This window comes from Schistocerca gregaria, chromosome 3 (genome assembly GCF_023897955.1).
Source record: "Schistocerca gregaria isolate iqSchGreg1 chromosome 3, iqSchGreg1.2, whole genome shotgun sequence".
Lineage (NCBI taxonomy): Eukaryota > Metazoa > Arthropoda > Insecta > Orthoptera > Acrididae > Schistocerca > Schistocerca gregaria.
This window is the reverse complement of record NC_064922.1, coordinates 248149681-248172502: the sequence shown is the minus strand read 5'-3', so window position 1 is coordinate 248172502 and position 22822 is coordinate 248149681. Positions and strand designations below refer to the sequence as shown.

The window sequence follows — 22822 nt, the reverse complement described above, 5'->3', positions numbered from 1 at the left end:
GTAAACATAATAACGTCATGTGGCTCAACGGCCTGACAAAGTCTTTCAGTCGGACGCCACGCCGGCAACTTGTGTGTCCCTAGCCCATCCACTTAATCTCACCAGTGAAAGGAATCTACGGTTTGACATGGAAGGCGAACCACTGGTTGTTCCTTGCTCATCTTTATATCACTGAGAGGCTAAGACTAGGTTAAAGGCAGACTGAAACACTAAATGGTCCGGCAAAGATGCGAAGACACGCTTCGCCGACCCATAAACACATCTGGTCATATTCAAGCATGAATTTCGTAGCTAAGTGTAAGAAGTTTCGCAATTTTTCAAGTATGAAACCCATGCTCGTCTTCCTAGGTCGCAGTACTGTCGTATCAACTCCCCTGTTCCATTTAATCGTTGCAACAGACTTGGAAACAGGGTGTGAGCCTGAAGTCTTCTACACGAATATTTAGTGTTGTATAACCTTTCCGCTTCTCTGCTGCTTCCATTTCCTTGCCCACACACGAAAATCATGTTCCGTCACGGTATACAGCTCCATTTGATTAGGACTGATCGACATTAGTACTTGTAGTCTACTACAGTACCGACATTCTATACCAAGATTGCTCATGTCAGTACACAGTATTGCATCGAATTAGTTGAGTTACTCTCCCAGCCTCTACACCTAAATGCTCTTCGGGATTACCTAACCTACGGTAACAGTACCACCGCATGTGATCCACTGTCAGAGGTATCAGAACGTTTTTCGTTTATAACTTTAGACTCGGCGGTTTACGGACGAGAGTCCCTTGCCTCAAATTGATACCTTTAGCATTCCCCATAATTCCTGAAAGTTTGTAACTTCGTCATAAACTCACCTTGTGCATACACACATAGAGATACATATTTATAAACACATGTATAATACACACACACACACACACACACACACACACTTAATTTATTTTATTTATTTATTTTTTTCGTAAGACGACGTAAGCATCGTCTTAGGCACTGCCATCAAACATAAAGCTGACCGCTGTTGTTCAAAACGCGAAGGACATCGCGTGAAAAAAAGATTCCGTTAGCGTGTGTTATCGTCCTCCGATTTACTTAAGACTAAATGGATTTAACTGTCTTCAACAAACATAATAATGGGCGATCAATTTCGTAAATTAAAAATGTAATGATAATTATTTAGCTTTAGTCTTAACCTCCGGAATATTCCGGAGATAAAATAGTCCCCCATTAGGATCTCCGGAAGGGGACAGCTCAGGAGGAAGTCCTCAACAGGTAAAAAAGCCCGCATCTCGTGGTCGTGCGGTAGCGTTCTCGCTTCCCACGCCCGGGTTCCCGGGTTCGATTCCCGGCGGGGTCAGGGATTTTCTCTGCCTCGTGATGGCTGGGTGTTGTGTGATGTCCTTAGGTTAGTTAGGTTTAAGCAGTTCTAGGGGACTGATGAACGTAGATGTTAAGTCCCATAGTGCTCAGAGCCATTTGAACCTTTTTTTTGAAAACAAAACTGGCATGCTACGGATCGGAGGGTAGAATGTTAGATCACTTAATAAGGCAGGTAGGTTAGAAAATTTAAAAAGGGAAATGGATAGCTTGAAATTATGTGTAGTGGGAATTAGTGGAGTTCGGTGGCAGTGGCAGGAAGAACAGGACTTCTGATCACGTAGATACAACAAACATGGTGCAGTACTAGGTTTAATAATGTATACGAAAATAGGAATGCGTGTTAGCTACTATGAATAGCATAGTTGGCGCACTTTTAGAGCCAAGATAGACACGAAGCCCAAACCCACCACAGTAGTACAAGTTATATGCCGAGTAGCTCTGCAGATTATGAAGATATCGAGGAACATGTGACGAGATAAAAGAAATTATTCAGGTAGTTGAGGAAGACGAAAATTTGATAGTGACGGTAGACTGTAATTCGATAGCAGGAAAAAGAAGAGAAGGAAACATAGTAGAAATGAAAGAGGAAGCCGCCTGGTAAAATTTTGCACGGAATATAATTTAATCATCGCTAATACTCTGTTTAAGAATCATAAAAGAAGGCTGTATATATGGAGGAGACTTGGAGACACCAGAAGGTTTCAGGTTGATTATAGAATGGTAAGACTGAGATTTAGGAACCAGGTAGGTGTGGACTCTGACCACAATTTACTGGTTATGAACTGTATATTATAACTGAAGAAACTGGAAAAAGGTAATAAATTATGGAGATGGGACCTGGATAAGTTGAAAGAACCAGAGGCTGCTGAGAGTTTCTGAGGGAGCATTAGGCAATGGTTGACTAGAGCATGGGAAAGGAATGGATAGCTTTGAGAGATGAAATAGTCACGACAGTGCATGACCAAATATGTAAAAAGACAAGGCCTAACACAGGAGATATTGAATTTAATTAATGAAAGAAGAAAGCATAAAAATGCAGCAAATGAAGCAGACGAAAGCGAATACAAACGTTTAAAAAGGCAGAGTGACAGGAAGTACAAAATGGTTAAGCAGCAATGGCTAGAGAACAAATGTAAGCATATTTCATTAGGGAAAAGATAGATACCGCCTACAGGAAAAAGGGGCCTTTGGGGAAAGGAGAAGCAGCTGTATGAATGTCAAGTGCTCAGATGGGAAACCAGTACTAAGCAAAGACGGGAAAGTTGGAAGGTGGAAGGATTATATAGAGGGTCTACGCAAGGGAGATGAGCCTGAAGGCAATGTTATAGAAAAGCTATGGACGTAGGTGAAAATGAGATGCGAGATGCGTTACTGCGAGAAGAATTTGACGGAGCTGTGACAGATCTCAGTCGACATAAGGAGTATCTGATATACGGTCAAAACTACTGATGGGCTTGGGAGAGCCAGCCGTGACAAAACTATTCCATCTGGTGTGTAAGATGTATGTGACAGGCGAAATAGACTTCAAGAAGAATGCAACAATTCCAATTTCAAGGAAAGCAGTGACAGGGTGAAAATTACCGAACTATCAGCAATGCGTCGTAGTTGCATAATATTAGTACGAATTCTTTACAGAAGAACGGAAAAACTGATAGAAGGCGACCTCGGGGAAGATCAGTTTGGATTCCAGTGACCTGTAGAAACACGCAAGGCAATACTTACATTCCGACTTACATTAGAAAATAGGTTAACGAAAGGCAAACCTATGTTTATAGCATTTGTAGTCTTAGACAAAGCTTTTGACAATATTGACTGGAATACTCCCCTTCAAATTCTGAATGTAGCAGGATAAAATGCAGGGAGTGAAAAGCTATTTACAACTTGTATAGAAACCAGGCTGCATTAATAAGAGTTGAGAATCATGAAAGGGAAGCAGTTGTTGAGAAGGGTGTGAGATAGGGCTGTAACCTATCCCCGATGTTATTCAATTTGTACACTCAGCAAGCAGTAAAGGAAACCAAAGAAAGATGTGGAATAGGAATCAAAAGTTCAAGAAGAAGAAATAAAAACCTCGAGGCTTGGTGATGACATTGTAGTTCCGTCAGAGACAGCAAAAGACTTGGAAGAAAGGTTGAACGGAATGGACAGTGTCTTGAAAGGAGGATATAAGATGAACGTCAACAAAATCAAGACAAGAGTAATGGAATGTAGGCGAATTAAATAAGGTGATGCTGATGGAATTAGATTAGAAAGTGAGATGCTTAAAGTAGTAGATGAGCTTTGGTAATTGGGCAGCAAAATTACTCATGATCGCCGAAGTAGAGAGGATATAAAATGTAGACTGTCACTTTCAAGAAAAGTATTTCTGAAAAACAGAAATCTGTTAACATCAAATATAGATTTAAGAGTTAGGAAGTCTTTTCTGAAAGTATTTGTCTGGAGTGTAGCCCTGTATGGAAATGTAACACAAATGATAAACAGTTTAGACAATAAGATAAAAGAAGCTTTCGAAATGTGGTGCTACGGAAAAATGCTGAAGATTAGATCGGTAGATCGCGTAACTAATGAGGAGGTACTGAATAGAATTGGGGAGACAAGAAATTTGTGGCACAACCTGACAAGAAGAAGAGATAGGTTGTTAGGGTACATTCTGAGACATCAAGGGATCAATAATTTAGTATTGGAGGGAAGTGTGGGGGCTAAAAACGTAGAGGGAGACCAAGAGATGAATACAGTATGCATATTCAGAAAGTTGTGGGTAGCAGTAGCCGGCCGCGGTGGTCTCGCGGTTAAGGCGCTCAGTCCGGAACCGCGTGACTGCTACGGTCGCAGGTTCGAATCCTGCCTCGGGCATGGATGTGTGTGATGTCCTTAGGTTAGTTAGGTTTAAGTAGTTCTAAGTTCTAGGGGACTGATGACCACAGATGTTAAGTCCCATAGTGCTCAGAGCCATTTTTTTTGGTAGCAGTAGTTATTAGGAGATCAAGAGGCTGGCACAGTATAGAGTAGCACGCAGAGCTGCATCAAGCCAGTTTTCGGACTGGTGACCGCAACAGTCTTGATCTCATACGACTAACATCGATGTTGATGTAGAACTTACGTGCAATAAAATACACTCCTGGAAATTGAAATAAGAACACCGTGAATTCATTGTCCCAGGAAGGGGAAACTTTATTGACACATTCCTGGGTTCAGATACATCACATGATCACACTGACAGAACCACAGGCACATAGACACAGGCAACAGAGCATGCACAATATCGGCACTAGTAAGGTGTATATCCACCTTTCGCAGCAATGCAGGCTGCTATTCTCCCATGGAGACGATCGTAGAGATGCTGGATGTAGTCCTGTGGAACGGTTTGCCATGCCATTTCCACCTGGCTCCTCAGTTGGACCAGCGTTCGTGCTGGACGTGCAGACCGCGTGAGACGACGCTTCATCCAGTCCCAAACATGCTCAATGGGGGACAGATCCGGAGATTTTGCTGGCCAGGGTAGTTGACTTACACCTTCTAGAGCACGTTGGGTGGAAGGGTATACATGCGGACGTGCATTGTCCTGTTGGAACAGCAAGTTCCCTTGCCGGTCTAGGAATGGTAGAACTATGGGTTCGATGATGGTTTGGATGTACCGTGCACTATTCAGTGTCCCCTCGACGATCACCAGAGGTGTACGGCCAGTGTAGGAGATCGCTCCCCACACCATGATGCCGGGTGTTGGCCCTGTGTGCCTCGGTCGTATGCAGTCCTGATTGTGGCGCTCACCTGCACGGCGCCAAACACGCATATGACCATCATTGGCACCAAGGCAGAAGCGACTCTCATCGCTGAAGACGACACGTCTCCATTCGTCCCTCCATTCACGCCTGTCGCGACACCACTGGAGGCGGGCTGCACGATGTTGGGGCGTGAGCGGAAGACGGCCTAACGGTGTGCGGGACCGTAGCCCAGCTTCATGGAGACGGTTGCGAATGGTCCTCGCCGATACCCCAGGAGCAACAGTGTCCCTAATTTGCTGGGAAGTGGCGGTGTGGTCCCCTACGGCGCTGCGTAGGATCCTACGGTCTTGGCGTGCATTTGTGCGTCGCTGCGGTCCGGTCCCAGGTCGACGGGCACGTGCACCTTCCGCCGACCACTGGCGACAATATCGATGTACTGTGGAGACCTCACGCCCCACGTGTTGAGCAATTCGGCGGTACGTCCACCCGGCCTCCCGCATGCCCACTATACGCCCTCGCTCAAAGTCCGTCAACTGCACATACGGTTCACGTCCACGCTGTCGCGGCATGCTACCAGTGTTAAAGACTGCGATGGAGCTCCGTATGCCACGGCAAACTGGCTGACACTGACGGCGGCGGTGCACAAATGCTGCGCAGCTAGCGCCATTCGACGGCCAACACCGCGGTTCCTGGTGTGTCCTCTGTGCCGTGTGTGTGATCATTGCTTGTACAGCCCTCTCGCAGTGTCCTGACACACCGGTGTCAATGTGTTCTTTTTTCCATTTCCAGGAGTGTACATTAGTTGATGTGAGAAGTTATTTGTTTATCCTTTATGACCTTGTAAAGTGAATGCTTATGTAGAAATAGCAATTTGAATTTAAATCTGACTTCATCACGAGAAGTTTGATTTTCTTGTAATCAGGTAAAGTTGAGAATTTTGGATTCATTGAAGTTTGAAGTATTTCGGCGATCGATAGTCAAAGACAAGATGATACCCAGTTGTTAGCTTTTGGGAAGGCATGGAGCTTTTATGAAACTGGTGATACGTAAAATGATTGAAATATTGTCTTTCTGTTTCCGAGCTTGCAGGAAGTTAATACAACTCTCTCACTGAAGTAATTCAAATTCATTGTGGCGTGCCCGTCTTGAAAGAAAGTCTGACACTGTCAAACTGAATTACTATACACACCAAAACATTATGACCATCTGCTTAATAGCTTGTTTGTCCATCTTTGGAACGAAATGTATCAATACTTCTGTGTATCACGGATCCGACTGTGTTGGTAGGCTATGTGTACGCACAGGTCGTGTAATTCGCGTAAATAACTGGCCGCAGATTTGCGTGCGACCCAGATGGGTTCCATAGAATTCACACCAGGTGAATCTGCTCGCCGAGACATGAACGTGAGTTCACTACAATGCTCCTCAAACCACTGTGTCACGTTTCTGGCTCCGAGACCCGGACAATTATTCTGCTGAAAAATGACATCGCCTTCGGGGAAGACATCAAGCATGAGGGGACGAAGGTGTATCGCAGCTGTCATCGATTACTACCACAGGTCTCAAGTAAGCAAGCAAAATACTTCCCATAGCATAACACTGCTCCCACCAGCCTGTGTCCGTGACGCGTTGCATGTTTCGAGCCACCGTTCACCTCGATGACGGCCTTTGTAGAGACGACCATCGACCTAGTGTAGCGCAAATGTGATTTTCCCGAAGAGCCGACACGTTTCCAGTGATCGACGGTCGAATCCCGATGGTTCCGCGCCCACTGCAATCGTAATTGGCGATATCGATGGGTCAACATCTGAGTACGAGGGGTGGTCTGCTGCGGAGCTCCGTGTTGGACAATGTACGATGAACAGTGTGCTCCGAAATAAGTTTGAGTGTACCAGTTTTGTGCTCTTTCAGCAGAGATTCCTACTTTATAGGGCAGACAAGTATCCGAACCCCACGTTCTGTGAAGAGTCGTGGACGTCCAACAATTTAGCGCCTCGTGGTAGTTTCACTGTCCTTCTACCTCCTTCCGTAGATGCACACGACAGTAGAACGTGAACATTCGACCAATTTTGCCGTTTTCCAGGTACTTGTCCACAGGCTCTACGTAATAATAATATGCCCTTTGTCACGTCGCTTATCCAAATTAATTTTACCATTTGCAGCCCATATCTACGCTAGGGCGATCCCAGGCCGTGTCTGTTCTGCTTACATATTTTTGTTACCACGTCACTTGCCGACAACGACACCAGGCGGCATCGAACGTCGCGGTTGGCAGTGTTCGTACCTGATTAAAGTTTTTGTCAACTGTGTGTTAGGTACCACACTTGCTAATATATGTTTAAATAATAACATAAAGAGAGATTTGTTGGCGCCAGAGCGTACAGCTGTTATGTATGTAGCAGGGTGCCTTGAGTCCGCAGTTATACTTGCGTACTCGTGTACTCTATACGGGTAGAATCCATTTGTACCCAACAACAGACTCTATTGATAATTTTTCCGGTAAAGGGCAGCGGCGGAAACTGGTGAATGAAGCCTCCGAGCGCAGGGAGACGGCGAGTTCGCAAAAGACGTTACAGGACCAACGAGGAATTTAAAGCTAGTACAGAGAGCTCATTTCTGATCTCTAGGCCTTGACATAAACGCCAGCTGTGTGCCAGACAGAGAACAGCTCAGCTTCATATCGCAAAGCCGTCAAAAGCGGCGTCTTACTCACCGGGTAGCGTTGCGTCTCTGAAGACGGCCACCGTAGCGTCGGAAGCGCCGTCTATGTCTGCGTCGTCGCTGGCGAGTCGGGCGACAGCGGGCTCCAGCCAGAGCGGCCGCAGCGTGATGACGTAGTCGCGGCCCGGACTCAGCATGTCCAGTATTACGTCCCCGTGTCGCGTCTGCGGGGAAAGTCAACAGTGACGGGATATTACGTCCACCAACACTTTGTGAGGCCCTCTCATCTCAGAAGTGTCACAAGCTCTAAGGTTGGTAGTCTTCAAAGCGTACTTCACAATTTGCCATATTACGAGGGCTATTCGGAAACTGAGGAACGATCGGTCACGAAATAGTAAGCACCGTGAAAATCCGACGAGGCTTTTCACAGACATTTTGGGCAGTGTCTCTAGTATGCCAGCCGATCGCATCAAGACGCTCTTTTCAGTTGTGAGCGCACTGTGAGCGAGTAAAAGTGCCTACAACAACGTCTCCCGCCAGGAAGGGGGGGGGGGGGGGGCACTGAGAGGCTTCGCCTTAATGAATGCAGCCCACCTAACACAACTGCCACGCACTTCCTCCTCCGTGGCAATTCTCAGCCGCACTTTGCAGGGGCAGCGAAGACGCTCCTGCAGCCTTTTTGATGGGAAGTGTTCGATCCCTCACAACACAGCCCAAATTGGCTCGTTCTGAGTATCATCTCTGTCCACATGAAATGCTGGAGACGAAGACGACACGTGGGCGCAGATTACTAACTATAGACCAGCCGAGAATTATCGGAAAGCACAGGCGGCTGCCTTCTATGACGATAGTGTCGGAAATTTGGTATAGCGCTCCGACAAATGTCTGTCAGAGCGGCGACTATGCAGAGAAGTACCTGGAAGGTGTAGCTAAATGTGCATAGAAAACCTTTTTGATTTTGTGATTCTTGAGTTTCTCCCGGCGTCTTTGATAATCAAAATATCCACGGGTGTACTGCCGGTCTATAGTGTCCAACGGGCACACTATAGACCGGCAGTACACCCGTGGATACTTTTTGATTTTCATTGTGGGTTCCATTTCGCGACCCATCATTCCTTACTTTCCGAACAACCCTCGTATGTACGCTGATTTGGCAGATGTACGCTCACGTTCAGAAGAAATAATATTAGAGGTAGGACGTCCATATTCACAGGACATGAACATTAGTGTGTTCTGCAGAAATGAGTAGCATTTGAACCATGTCGGCCATCGGGCTTAAGGTCTACATCGACATTGCGGCGCAACACCACCTACCGGTAAAATGCGCTATAATCCGAAGGTGCCTTGAGGGTGGCTTGAGCAGACGTGCACGATGCCTTGCGGACATATGCGATAACCGTACCGTCAAATCAGTGGGTTTGAAAGAGGACGCTTTACTGGCATGAGAGAATGTGACGCATCGATCCGGGAAACTGCTGCTCGTGTGAGACGGGTGTGTGCAGAATAGCTCACGGAAGGCCGTGGAACACGACAAGGTGGCTCCTACCACCCAGACCACACCCGAGAAAATCTACACCTCATCCGAATGGCATTGCAAGACAGATCTGCGTCCTCCTCGGCTCTGGCAGAACAGTAGAACAGTGTAACACATTACACAACATCAGGGCTGCCAGTCCGTCGCCATTTATTATGGTACTGGACTACATGCGCGTCGTCCACTTTTCCGCCTAGATTTGACGAATGTGCACAAACATGCCAGACGGCAAAGGTGTATGTAACGACGTCACTGTGGTCATGAGTGGCATCAGATAGTGTTTTAGGACGAGTCCACCTTCTGTTTTTTTTTTTTTTAATGATGGCCTCGTTTTTGTTCGCCACAGACAGGGGGAGCGACATCACAGTTATTGCATTCGCAGATGGCACACAACGCCAACTCAAGGCCTTACGGTGCGTGTCCAGAGCACTTTGAGCATTGTGACCTACGTGGATGACATCCTGCGACCAGTAGCCATTCCCCTTCTGCACTACACTCGAGACGTCGTTTTTCAGCAAGACAACGCAGGACCACATGTTGCTGCACGAACACGTGCCTTCTTGGTGTCATAGAATGTCAGCCTTTTGCCCTGACCCGCCAGATCACCAGACTTGTCGCCAATGTGTGGGATATGGTCAAAGGGTGGGTGCAGTTATGTGACCCAGTTCCAACCATCACATATGAATTTTGAAACCAGGTGAATACAGCATGGATGGAATTTGCGCCTTATACGTGTCGATGCCTTCACGCACGCCCCGTGGCGGATGACACATGCTGAACCGAAGTGACTCATTTTCTAATCATTTCACTGACATCGATTTGTCGTATAATCATTGAACATATTTTGTGTTCAGGCATAATGACCTTTCTAGACTGCAGAAACCAGCACGGATTTAGGAAACAGCGGTCCACTTTGTGCATGATATACAACAGACTCTAGATACCGGCTCCCCAGTTGATGCCATATTTCTCGACTTTCGAAAGGCGTTCGACTCAGTTCCGCACTGTCGCTTGCTACAAAAAGTGCGCGCTTACGGTCTGTCCAATGACACATGCGGTTGGATAGAAAGTTTTCTAACAGGCAGGGAGCAGTATGTCGTCCTGAACGGGGTAATTTCAACAGAAACAAGAGTAACCTCAGGTCTGCCCCAGGGCAGCGTAATAGGTCCTCTGCTTTTGACGATTTACGTAAACGATCTGGTTGATGGTATTGACAGCGGCCTTGGACTGTTTGCCGATGATGCTGTAATCTACAGGAAAGTAGTATCACACGAAAGTTGTCAGAAAATCAATGAGGTTTAGCAGAAAATAAATGCATGGTGTAATGACTGGCAGTTATCTCTCAATATTAGTAAGTGTAACCTACTGCGTATAACAAGGCGAAAATCCCCATTAATGTACGAATACAAAATAAATGCCCAGTATTTGGAAGCGGTAACATCAGTCAAGTATCTGGGTGTGACTATTCGAAACGATCTCAAATGGAATTACCAGATAACACAAGTAACGGGTAAGGCGAACTCTAGATTTTGCGGTTTATTGGTAGACTCCTGAAGCGATGCAGTCCTTCAACAAAGAAAATAGCTTACAATACGTTAGTTCGTCCAGTCTTAGAGTATTGTTCGTCTGTATGGGATCCTTCCCAGTTGGGTCTGATTCAAAAGATTGAGAAGGACCAAAGAAGAGCGGCAAGATTCGTGACTGGTACCTTTAGCCATCGCGAGAGCATTACAAGTCTAATAGAAAGTTTGAAGTGGGACACATTTGCAGATAGACGACGCGCTAAATAGAAGGGGCTGCTCACTAAATTCCAAAATCCAGTCTTCACCGAGGATGTACAGAATATGTAATTATCACCAACTTTCATCTTTCAAAGATAAGGGAAATAAGAGCTCGAACTGAGGCGTTCAGACAGTCGTTTTTCCCTAGCGCGATCCGCGAGTGGAACAAGGGGGGGGGGGGGGGGGCGGGGAATATGACTTTAGCGCGAATTGTGTCCTCCGCCACACACCGCTTGGTGGCTAGAGGAGTATATATGTAGATGTAGATGTAGAACATCCTAATGTACATGTACGCCCTATCTGTAGTCCTTCAAGGAGTATTTCTGTACATGAGTGTACGTGAGGGAGGAAAGTACACGCCTGGAAATGGAAAAAAGAACACATTGACACCGGTGTGTCAGACCCACCATACTTGCTCCGGACACTGCGAGAGGGCTGTACAAGCAATGATCACACGCACGGCACAGCGGACACACCAGCAACCGCGGTGTTGGCCGTCGAATGGCGCTAGCTGCGCAGCATTTGTGCACCGCCGCCGTCAGTGTCAGCCAGTTTGCCGAGGCATACGGAGCTCCATCGCAGTCTTTAACACTGGTAGCATGCCGCGACAGCGTGGACGTGAACCGTATGTGCAGTTGACGCACTTTGAGCGAGGGCGTATAGTGGGCATACGGGAGGCCGGGTGGACGTACCGCCGAATTGCTCAACACGTGGGGCGTGAGGTCTCCACAGTACATCGATGTCGTCGCCAGTGGTCGGCGGAAGGTGCACGTGCCCGTCGACCTGGGACCGCACCGCAGCGACGCACGGATGCACGCCAAGACCGTAGGATCCTACGCAGTGCCGTAGGGGACCGCACCGCCACTTCCCAGCAAATTAGGGACACTGTTGCTCCTGGGGTATCGGCGAGGACCATTCGCAACCGTCTCCATGAAGCTGGGCTACGGTCCCGCACACCGTTAGGCCGTCTTCCGCTCACGCTCCAACACCGTGCAGTCGCCTCCAGTGGTGTCGCGACAGGCGTGAATGGAGGGACGAATGGAGACGTGTCGTCTTCAGCGATGAGAGTCGCTTCTGCCTTGGTGCCAATGATGGTCGTATGCGTGTTTGGCGCCGTGCAGGTGAGCGCCACAATCAGGACTGCATACGACCGAGGCACACAGGGCCAACACCCGGCATCATGGTGTGGGGAGCGATCTCCTACACTGGCCGTACACCTCTGGTGATCGTCGAGGGGACACTGAATAGTGCACGGTACATCCAAACCGTCATCGAACCCATCGTTCTGCCATTCCTAGACCGGCAAGGGAACTTGCTGTTCCAACAGGACAATGCACGTCAGCATGTATCCCGTGCCACCCAACGTGCTCTAGAAGGTGTAAGTCAACTACCCTGGCCAGCAAGATCTCCGGATCTGTCCCCCATTGAGCATGTTTGGGACTGGATGAAGCGTCGTCTCACGCGGTCTGCACGTCCAGCACGAACGCTGGTCCAACTGAGGCGCCAGGTGGAAATGGCATGGCAAGCCGTTCCACAGGACTACATCCAGCATCTCTACGATCGTCTCCATGGGAGAATAGCAGCCTGCATTGCTGCGAAAGGTGGATATACACTGTACTAGTGCCGACATTGTGCATGCTCTGTTGCCTGTGTCTATGTGCCTGTGGTTCTGTCACTGTGATCATGTGATGTATCTGAACCCAGGAATGTATCAATAAAGTTTCCCCTTTCCTGGGACAATGAATTCACGGTGTTCTTATTTCAATTTCCAGGAGTGTATTTCGCTCGCTGCTGAATTGGTAAATTATCGACTCAGAAAAGTTCACGTACTGTGTAATTCTCTAATCGAAAGCAAATGTTGTACAAGTCTCGTTCAAGGATGTTTTAGGATTTTAATGTGGAAGATATAAGATCACACGGAGTATGAGGTACCTCAGAATACCACGTCCACATCTATGCCGAATGCGCGTGTACGGCAATGAATTGAACCACGACGGAAAGCAGTGTATCTGTTAATGTGGAAACTACATGATGGAAAACGAGCTTCGCCAACTTCACTAGTGCACAACTGGCACATATACAAAGAGTGAAGGTCGTGCGATGGTGACAAAGGAATCACGTAGGAACATTCATGCAACTGGTTTAACACCAGTGAAGGTGGATCGTGTTCGAGAAACCATCTTTGCAAATCGACGTGACACTTATCTCATTGCAAGGATAAAAATCTGTGCTGGCAACCCCGAGACAATCCACGAGGAACATGTTTTCTTCCGCAACGTCTGTGCAAGACTGGCGTCCAAATTCTTGTCATAAATGAATACGATAAACAATTTGTGAATAGTTTTGGTGCTGATTTAGAGTCTGTGGTATCTATGGTTGTAAACTTTCCTTCTCGGACACTTCGGAAGCTTAAATTTTAAAACCTCATTTAGTTTAGCAACACACTCCAGAATATTTATACACTCCTTCTCTGTCTTGAACTGTCTTAAACACAGAATCTTGTCATCTTGATATGTGACGTTAATTTGTACTGTTTTCTTTTCGATATTTCAGTCTCGCCCTAAGAGATTATCAATCTTATTTTCAAAACTGCTGTATTGAATTCTTCCACTCGTTGCTTAAGTTCTTATGAACTTAACAGCGATCACTAAACTCTCATCACCAAAACGAAGCTAGTTTATGTATTTTCCACTAACGTGCTTACCTTCTAGCCTGATGAAGCATAATGGAATCTGGATTAAATATTAAAGGACAATTAATACACTGTCTCACATAAACGTGAAGCACCAAGAAGACATGGTCAGATATCACTGTAACTTCGTACACGTACATTCCATCGGCCGGTATGTAACTGATCAGATTTGAAATTCTCTGGGACACCTAAAACATCCTTTAGAATACATTAGTGTTGTTGGTTTTTAGTGTTGTTACCTGGCCTGGTAAGGTATATAAGGGTCGTGAACAGCATAAGATGATGAGTAATTACTGAAGGACACATAGATGCCACGTACTCATATGAGACAGCGTTATGAGCACCTGACACCGATTGAGAGGTGTAACATTGTGGGTCTCCACTTGGGCGGTTGAATGACTCGTGTAATATCCAGATTTGTTGGGCACTTTGACGTTTCAGTGCCTAGATTTTCGACTGTATGGGAACGTGAGGGCACATACAAATATACTTGTCGTCAAAATTTCGATAGACCATAGCTGAGCACCACAAAAAGGATCACCGAATTGTGCACCAACCAGATCGCAACCTCTTAACATCTGCGCCTGACACCTACCATCCAAAAGACTCCCTGCAACTTCAGTCATTCCACACCTTTGGTCAGAGACTAGCAACAGGTGGAATAGGAAATTACCGTCCCATACGTAGGCTCCCTTTACCACCACAACATAGGGAGCTAAGCTTGGAGTTGTATTGTGGCCGGGAATCATGGACTGCAGATGTATTTCGTCGCACTGTTTTCAGCGATGAATCGCATTTCTGCACTGCCCCGTCTCACCATCGTTGGTGCTTATGGCGGTGATCTGGGGGGGGGGGGGGGGGGGGTCGGATTCTTTTCGAGGTTTGGAGAAACACAGTGGTGTTACTACTGACACCATGATACACTATGTGATCAAAAGTATCTGGACACCTGGCTGAAAATAACTTGCAAGTTCGTGGCTCCGTCTATCGGTAATGCTGGCATTCAGTATGGTGATGGTCCACCCTCAGCCACGATGACGGCTTCCACTCTCACAGGCATACGTTCAATCAGGTGCTGGAAGGTTTCTTGGGGAATAGCAGCCCATTCTTCATGGAGTGCTGCACTGGGGAGAAGTATAGATATCGGTCGGTGATGCCTGGCACAAAGTCGGCGTTCCAAAACATCCCACAGATATTCTACAGGATTCAGGTCATGACTCTGTGCAGGCCAGTCCATTACAGGGATGTTATTGTCGTGTAACCGCTCCGCCACAGGCCGTGCATTGTGAACAGGTGCTCGATCGTGTCGAAAGTTGCAATCGCCATCCCCGAACTGCTCTTCAACAGTGGGAAGCAAGAAGGTGCCTGAAACATCAATGTATGCCTGTGTTGTGATAGTGCCTCGCAAAACAACAAGCGATGCAAGTCCCCTCCATGAAAAACACGATCACACCATAACACCACCGCCTCCGAATTTTACTGTTGGCGCTACACACGCTGGTAGATGGCGTTCACCGGGTATTCGCCATACCCACACCCTGTCATCGGATCACCACACTGTGTACCGTGATTCGTCTTTCCACACAACGTTTTTCCACTGTCCCAAGTTTACGCTCCTTACACCAAGCGAGGCGTCGTTTGGCATTTATCGGCGTGATGTGTGGCTTATGAGAACCGCTCGACCATGAAATCCAAGTTTTCTCAACTCCCGCCTAACTATCATAGTACTTGCAGTGGATCCTGATGCAGTTTGGAATTCCTGTGTGATGGTCTGGATAGATGTCTGCCTATTACACATTACGACCCTCTTCAACTGTCGGCGGTCTCTGTCAGTCAACAAACGAGGTCGGCCTGTACGCTTTTGTGCTGTACCTGTCCCTTCACGCTTCCACTTCACCATCACATCGGAAACAGTGGACCTAGGGATGTTTAAGAGTGTGGAAATCTCGCGTACAGACGTATGACACAAGTGACACACAATCACCTGACCACGTTCGAAGTCCGTGAGTTCCGCGGAGCGCCCCATTCTGCTCTCTCATGATGTCTAATAACTAGAGAAGTCACTGATATGGAGTACCTGGCAGTAGATGGCAGCACAATGCACCTAATATGAAAAGCATATGTTTTTGGGCTGTTCGGATACTTTTGAGCACATAGTCTATGTGGCGACATCGGGTGTGACTCCATACCATAGCAGTTTGTGATTGAGGGAACTCTGGCGGCAGGACGCTAAGTCACGGACGTACTGCGTCCTCATGTGTTATCTAACATGCGACAGTATCTTGGAGCCATTTTCCAACAGTCACATGTCTCTATGAAATTTCTGCGTGATGTGGCCAGCAAGTTCTTCAGATCTGTTCCCGACAGAACATGTGTCGGACCAAGTTAGACGTCAACATCTTACCAGTGGTAGTACCAAGGATATCAACGATCACTTGCGACAGTTCTAGGTCAACTTGCCTCACGAGAAGATGCAACGGCTTTATGACGCCCTTCTCAGCCGCTATCAGTGCATACATCAAGGTCAGAGGTGGTTTAACATCATACAAATAAGTCGGCTCACACTGCCAATTTCTTTGTGAATTTAACTCGATTTCGTAATCACTGCGGTAACATCGCACATCATCTCAGCCCGTGAAGTATTATTTCATTTCCTCCTGCCATTTTCCGTGTTCACTTCTTTTGTCAGGCAGTGTGTTTACTGATACATCTTCCTTGCTGCGTCGTGCCTGTTTTACCGATACTGAAAACATAAAAAAATATAAAAAGGCAGATGGAAAACTGTACTACACCAAAGGAAGTTGCCTGCATCGGAAATCTAGGTTCCCTTTCCTTGAGGCGTTCTTCTTGTTCAAGCTTTAACTGCACTTGTGCATCTCCGTCGCTTTCCTGTATGTAAGGGAGTTGTATTTCCTGTTCATGGCGAATATTAGAAGATCTGTAGATATCGGCACACGTAACCCTCGGACACACGTTCGATTCCGATCCACCCACAGTAATGGAGAAAATGTTCTGGCCACATCTGCTAGAAAGACGCCGCAGAAATAGCCTGTCATCGAAAGCTCTGCGATGGATTCCAAGAAGTAGCACACCACAGGTGACCTTGTTCTTTCGACAAGGCCTATTCCCTCTCTGGCCTCTATCCACCTGAGCGAGCTCGGTGTCTATAGGACGTTAAACTTGCTCTTTTTTTTAATCAGATGACCCGGCAGAAAGTGGATCGCTATCATCGCCGAGGCCAGCAAGGGAACCAGGCCACCGTTCCCATTCCAGAATTGTCAACACTCTAGCCTTCTCAGCTGAATCTTCATCTCGCAGCACCAACTTTCTACGCCTGCCGAAGCTATGCATCTGGACTTCTTGCGCCCATATCTAGCCACTAGAACCAAAAGCAGTGACACGTGGTGCAGGTCCACCGTTTCGCGGTTCACATCTGCTTCATCGCTTCCAACTACCTGGTAGAATTATTTTCAGCCATAATGGCTGTGTTTGTGAACCGTGACTGTGTGGTATAACACCACTATACCAAACTTCTCAACACATCTCTCCTCCCACAAAAAATTACCTGCAGCCAATGTAATAAATATTATATCGGCCAAACAGGCACAAATTTCAGAACCCGATTCAAAGAACATTTAGACTGCTACAGGCTTGATACATGTAACAAATCAGCAACTCACATTACTCGAAATATTACACAAAATAGGAAAAAGTAAAACAATGGGCATCATGGAAGAAATGGAATTTTTCATACATAACACAAAGCATGGAGATAACATTCTTAATGAAATAACCGTATTCAAAAACTCAAAATTCTTCAACTGTCTTAAGCCAGTTCTAACTCAACAGATTCAAGAAATGTCAATGTAAATAATTGACTAGAGCCAAGAATATCTATAGAAATCCTCGATAATCGATACAGACTCACATGCTACAGTCCGCCATCTTGTATTGTATGTATAACATCGGAGCAATTTGTGCAGTGGCAATCAGTGACAAAATATAATGTGCAATAGTGTAGTGTCAATCAACAGCTCCGCCATTACACCAGTGATGCAAGTGAAGCAGCAAAATGATGAAATTGTAAGTGATCAACTGTCATATAAAAGCCTTTCACACTATTTTCGTAACACATAACTGGTGCAAATCTATCTGCATCCGATACAGGCTGCTATATACACAGCCAACAACAAAGAAGAAACCAGCAGAAGACATCACTGCTTTCGATTTATAGATATACACTGCCCCCCTCCTCCTTCCCCCCAAATGGCACGCCAGCAGCTACAGTAAAAAACAATGGGCAAAGTATTCTAGATTAATCTAGTTTAAGACTTTATTTTTAAGTAACATTTCTTTATGTATGTATGTATGTATGTATGTATAAACGCTTGAAGATGAAAAGAACATGTTCTAAACGCGTTGAATTATGTTACATTAAGCATAAAATGAAAAGTGACTGGTAGCAGAAACTTGAAATAAATAATTACCTGGTAGCAGTCTCAATCCGCTGCCCTCTCTCGCCCCATCCACCCCTCGTTTTCCTAAAGCAGACTCAGATTTCATCCAGCGCCGTGTCATACAATCGACAGTTATCAGTAAACAAGAAGTAAATCTAATACCAGTGTATCTGGAGAAACACGTCCCCCCAGTTAGTATTTACGTCAGGACCTAGAAATTTAAGTGGCAGGAGTTGTCAAAGAACCTAATCCTTCTCTACAGACTAGCGGAAGTAGAAAATTTCATTACAAGATTACAAAATTGATAATAAAGTGATAAGATTGTTGTTGTTGTTGTGGTCTTCAGTCCTGAGACTGGTTTGATGCAGCTCTCCATGCTACCCTACCCTGTGCAAGATTCTTCATCTCCCAGTACCTACTGCAACCTACATCCTTCTGAATCTGCTTAGTGTACTCATCTTTTGGCCTCCCTCTACAATTTTTACCCTCCATGCTGCCCTCCAATGCTACATTTTTGGTCCCTTGATGCCTCAGAACATGCCCTACTAACCAGTTCCTTCTTTTTGTCAAGTTGTGCCACAAACTCCTCTTCTCCCCAATTCTATTCAATACTTCATCATTAGTTATGTGATCTACCCATCTAATCTTCAGCATTCTTCTGTAGCACCACATTTCGAAAGCTTCTATTCTCTTCTTGTCCAAACTATTTATCGTCCATTTTTCACATCCATACATGGCTACACTCCATACAAATACTTTCAGAAACGACTTCCTGACACTTAAATCAATACTCGATGTTAACAAATTTCTCTTCTTCAGAAACGCTTTCCTTGCCATTGCCAGTCTACATTTTATATCCTCTCTACTTCGACCATCATCAGTTATTTTGCTCCCCAAATAGCAAAACTCCTTTACTACATTAAGTATTTCATTTCCTAATCTAATTCCCTCAGCATTGGTTCAACTACATTCCATTATACTCGTTTTGCTTTTGTTGATGTTCATCTTATATCCTCCTTTCAAGACACTGTCCATTCCGTTCAATTGCTCTTCCAGGTGCTTCGCTGTCTCGGACAAACTACAATGTCATCGGCGAACCTCAAAGTTTTTATTGTTTCTCCATGGATTTTAATACCTACTCCGAATTTTTCTTTTGTTTCCTTTACTGCTGTTAGTGTCATGGAAACCGTGCTGCAACCTGATTTAATTTATACTAACAGAGGTTGTGACAGTGTACAAAAGAACTGGATTCACTAGAGTGGATATAGATGGTAACGTAATCGTTATATTTAAGTTATCTAATACAGCTGTAGGCATGTGAAAGGACCTGAAAAATTTGATTGTAGATCCCTGTAAATTACCTTCTAGGGACGAGATTTATCGAAGAATAATGATTCAATAGATGGAAATATGTCGCAAAACAATCATATATTTAGACTAGCACAACTTGTTGATGATATCTGAGGTACAAAATTAGAAGAGAAAACACGTGACGACAATGAGATGCAGAAGAAATGGTACAACACATACATCCGTACTAATTTAAAGCACTTCACCACATTACAAGGATGCAGTGAATACTAACATTATGATAAATATTCACTGATCATTTTCATTTCAGAAAAGCAGTGACACATTAAATAATATTATGCTACTTGTTGTGCTGGCAGAAGAGCCGACACCGTGTTACTATTGGAGGCCAAAATGCACGCGTTTTAGCCCACGCAGACTGGCGTGAGGAGGGAAGGACTATACTGACGTGAGGTCTGGAACATGACAAGGAATTAGAATTCAGAAACCGGACGTAATTAGTATGATACTTAACTTTACTCCATTAATGATGAACGTCGCTCTTGACGGTACATAATTCACAATATTATCTGTCCAGATTATAGTATCTGAATATGGCGCCTTGCTAGGTCGTAGCAAATGACATAGCTGAAGGGTATGCTAAACTGTCGTCTCTGCAAATGAGAGCGTACGTAGACAATGAACCATCGCTAGCAGAGTCGGGTGTACAACTGGGGCGAGTGCTAGGGAGTCTCTCTAGACTAGACCTGCCGTGTGGCGGTGCTCGGTCTGCAATCACTGATAGTGGCGACACGCGGGCCCGACGTATACTAACGGACCGCGGCCGATTTAAAGGCTACCACCCAGCAAGTGTGGTGTATGGCGGTGACACCACACTATTGTTGTTGTTGTGGTCTTCAGTCCCAACACTAGTGTGATCCAGCTCTACATGCTGTGCAAGCCTCTTCGCCTCCGAATAACTACTGCAACCTACGTATTTCTGATTCTGCTTGCTGTATTCATCTTTCGGTCTCCCTCTACGAATTTTACCCCCTACACTTCTCACCAATACTCTATTGGGGATCTCTTGATATCGCGGAATGTGACCTATCGACGGGTTCCTTCTTTTAGTCAAACTGTGCCACAAATTTGTCTCCCTAGTTCTATTCAGTACCTCCTCATTAGTTATGTAACCCACCCACCTAATTTTCATCATTCTTCTGTAGCGCCACATTTCAGTAGCTTCTATTCTCTTCTTGTCTACACTGTTTATCGTCCATGTTTCACTTCCGTACACGGATACACTCTCTACAACAGTTAAACTTATATACGATGTTAACAAATTTCTCTTATTTAGGCACGCTTTTCTTGTTTTGCCTGTCTACATTTTCTGTCCTCTCTAATTCGTCCACCATCAGTTATTTTGCTGCCAAATAATCAAAACTCATCTACTACTTTACGTGTCTCATTTTCTAATCTAATTCCCTCAGCGTCACCCGATTTAATTAGACTACATTCAATTATTCTTGTCTTGCTTTTATTGATGTTCATCTTATATCCTACTTTCAAGGCACTGTCCATTGCGTTCAACTGCTCTTCTTACAAGTCATCGGTAAACCTCAAGGTTTTTATTTCTTCTCTCAGAACTTCAATTTCCATTCCAAATTTTTCTTTGGTTTCCTTTACTGTGTGCTCAATGTTCAGATTGAATAACATGGGGGAGAGGCTACAATAGTGATGCAACTTCCAGAAAATCATCTGAAGATGAACCTGGAGACTTTCCAAAATCTGTTCGTCGAATAATAATTAATTATCCGAAAAAGTGACCTCTTGCAGTTTTATGTATTCACATTCATTTTTTAGACGTTTGTATTCCCTTTCTCCTCTTCCGTTTGCTGATTTTAATATTTTCTTTTTTCATCAATTACACTCAATAACTTCGTGTTATCCAACAATTTCTACTAGGTCTTGTCTTTTTACCTAGTCGATCTTCAGCTGTCTTAACTATTTCATCTCTCAAAGCTACGCATTCGTCCTCTACTGTATTTCCTTCCCATGTTCAAATCAACTGTTGCCTAATGCTCCCTCTGAAGTTCTCAACAACGTGTGCTTCTTTCAACTTCTCCTAATGCCATATCCTTACTTTCCTAACTTTTTGCTATTTCTTCCATTATAATCTACAGTTCTTGTGTCAGAGTCCACATATGCCCCTACAAATATTTTACAATTTAAAATAACGTTCAGAAATCTCTGTCTTATCATTATATAATCAGCCCGAAACCTTCAGGTGTCTCTAGGTCTCTTCCACGAATACAGTATCCTTTGATGAGTCTTAAACGAAGTGTTAGCGATGATTAAATGATGCTCTGTGAAAAATTCTAGCAGGCGGCTTCCTCTTTCATTCCTTTCTTCGAGTCCATATTCATCTACTATTTTTCCTTGTCTTCTTTTTCCTACTACTCCTACAAATTCCAGACCGCCACAACTATTAAATTGTCGTCTCCCTTAACTATCTGGATAATTTCTTTTATCTCATCAAACATTTCTTCAGTCTGTTCATTATCTGCTAAGCTAATTGGCATAAAAATTGTTCTACTATGGTGGCTGTGGGTTTCGTGTTTATCATGGATATGGTAACCCGTTCACTATGATGTTCATAGTAGCTTCCCCTTCTTTCTATTTTCTTATTCGTTATTGAACCTACTACGGCATTACCCTTATGTGACTGTATTTATAACACTATATTCACTTTGACCAGAAGTCCTGTTCCCCTTGCCATCGAACTTCACTAATTCCCACTTCATCTAACTTCAACCTATCCATTTCCCTGTCTAAATTTTCCAACGATTTAAGAGATAATCTGAGCAGCTCTTTTAGGTTGTTTGCAGATGATTCTGTCGTTTATTGTCTACTAAAATCATTATAAAATCAAAACAAATTGCAAAAGACCTTGGAATAATCTTGGATGAACACCTAAACTGGGAAGAACAAACAGTCACAGCTTGCCGGAAATCGCTCTCCTCCCTACATGCAATTCAAAAATTTAGAAAAATATTTCCAACCCATGTTAAACAAAAATTAGTCCAAACACTAGTCTTGCCTAATCTTTACTACTGCGATGTAGTTCAACACGGCACGAATAGTGAAAATTCTAGATGCCTCGAGCTAGTGATGAATGCTTGCGTCAGATACGTGTGCAATATTCGGTTGTATGATCATATCAGTCCTTCATACTCCCAGCTAGGTTGGATACGCCCACATAAGGCACGCGATCTCCACACGATGTGCTTACTTCATCGATTTCTTAGCCA

At 45.0% G+C, this 22822-nt stretch overlaps 1 protein-coding gene across 5 annotated transcripts in view; it reads right to left on the bottom strand.

Annotated features, from left to right (window-relative positions):
• The window catches only part of LOC126356271 (macrophage colony-stimulating factor 1 receptor-like), a 276453-nt gene that overhangs the window by 158575 nt on the left and 95056 nt on the right, over positions 1–22822 (bottom strand). For all 5 annotated transcript variants that reach the window (XM_050007118.1, XM_050007121.1, XM_050007120.1 and 2 more), the window contains exon 4: positions 7810–7981. In XM_050007118.1, the coding sequence (XP_049863075.1) occupies positions 7810–7981 (172 nt within the window). The remainder of the gene's footprint in view (positions 1–7809; positions 7982–22822) is intronic.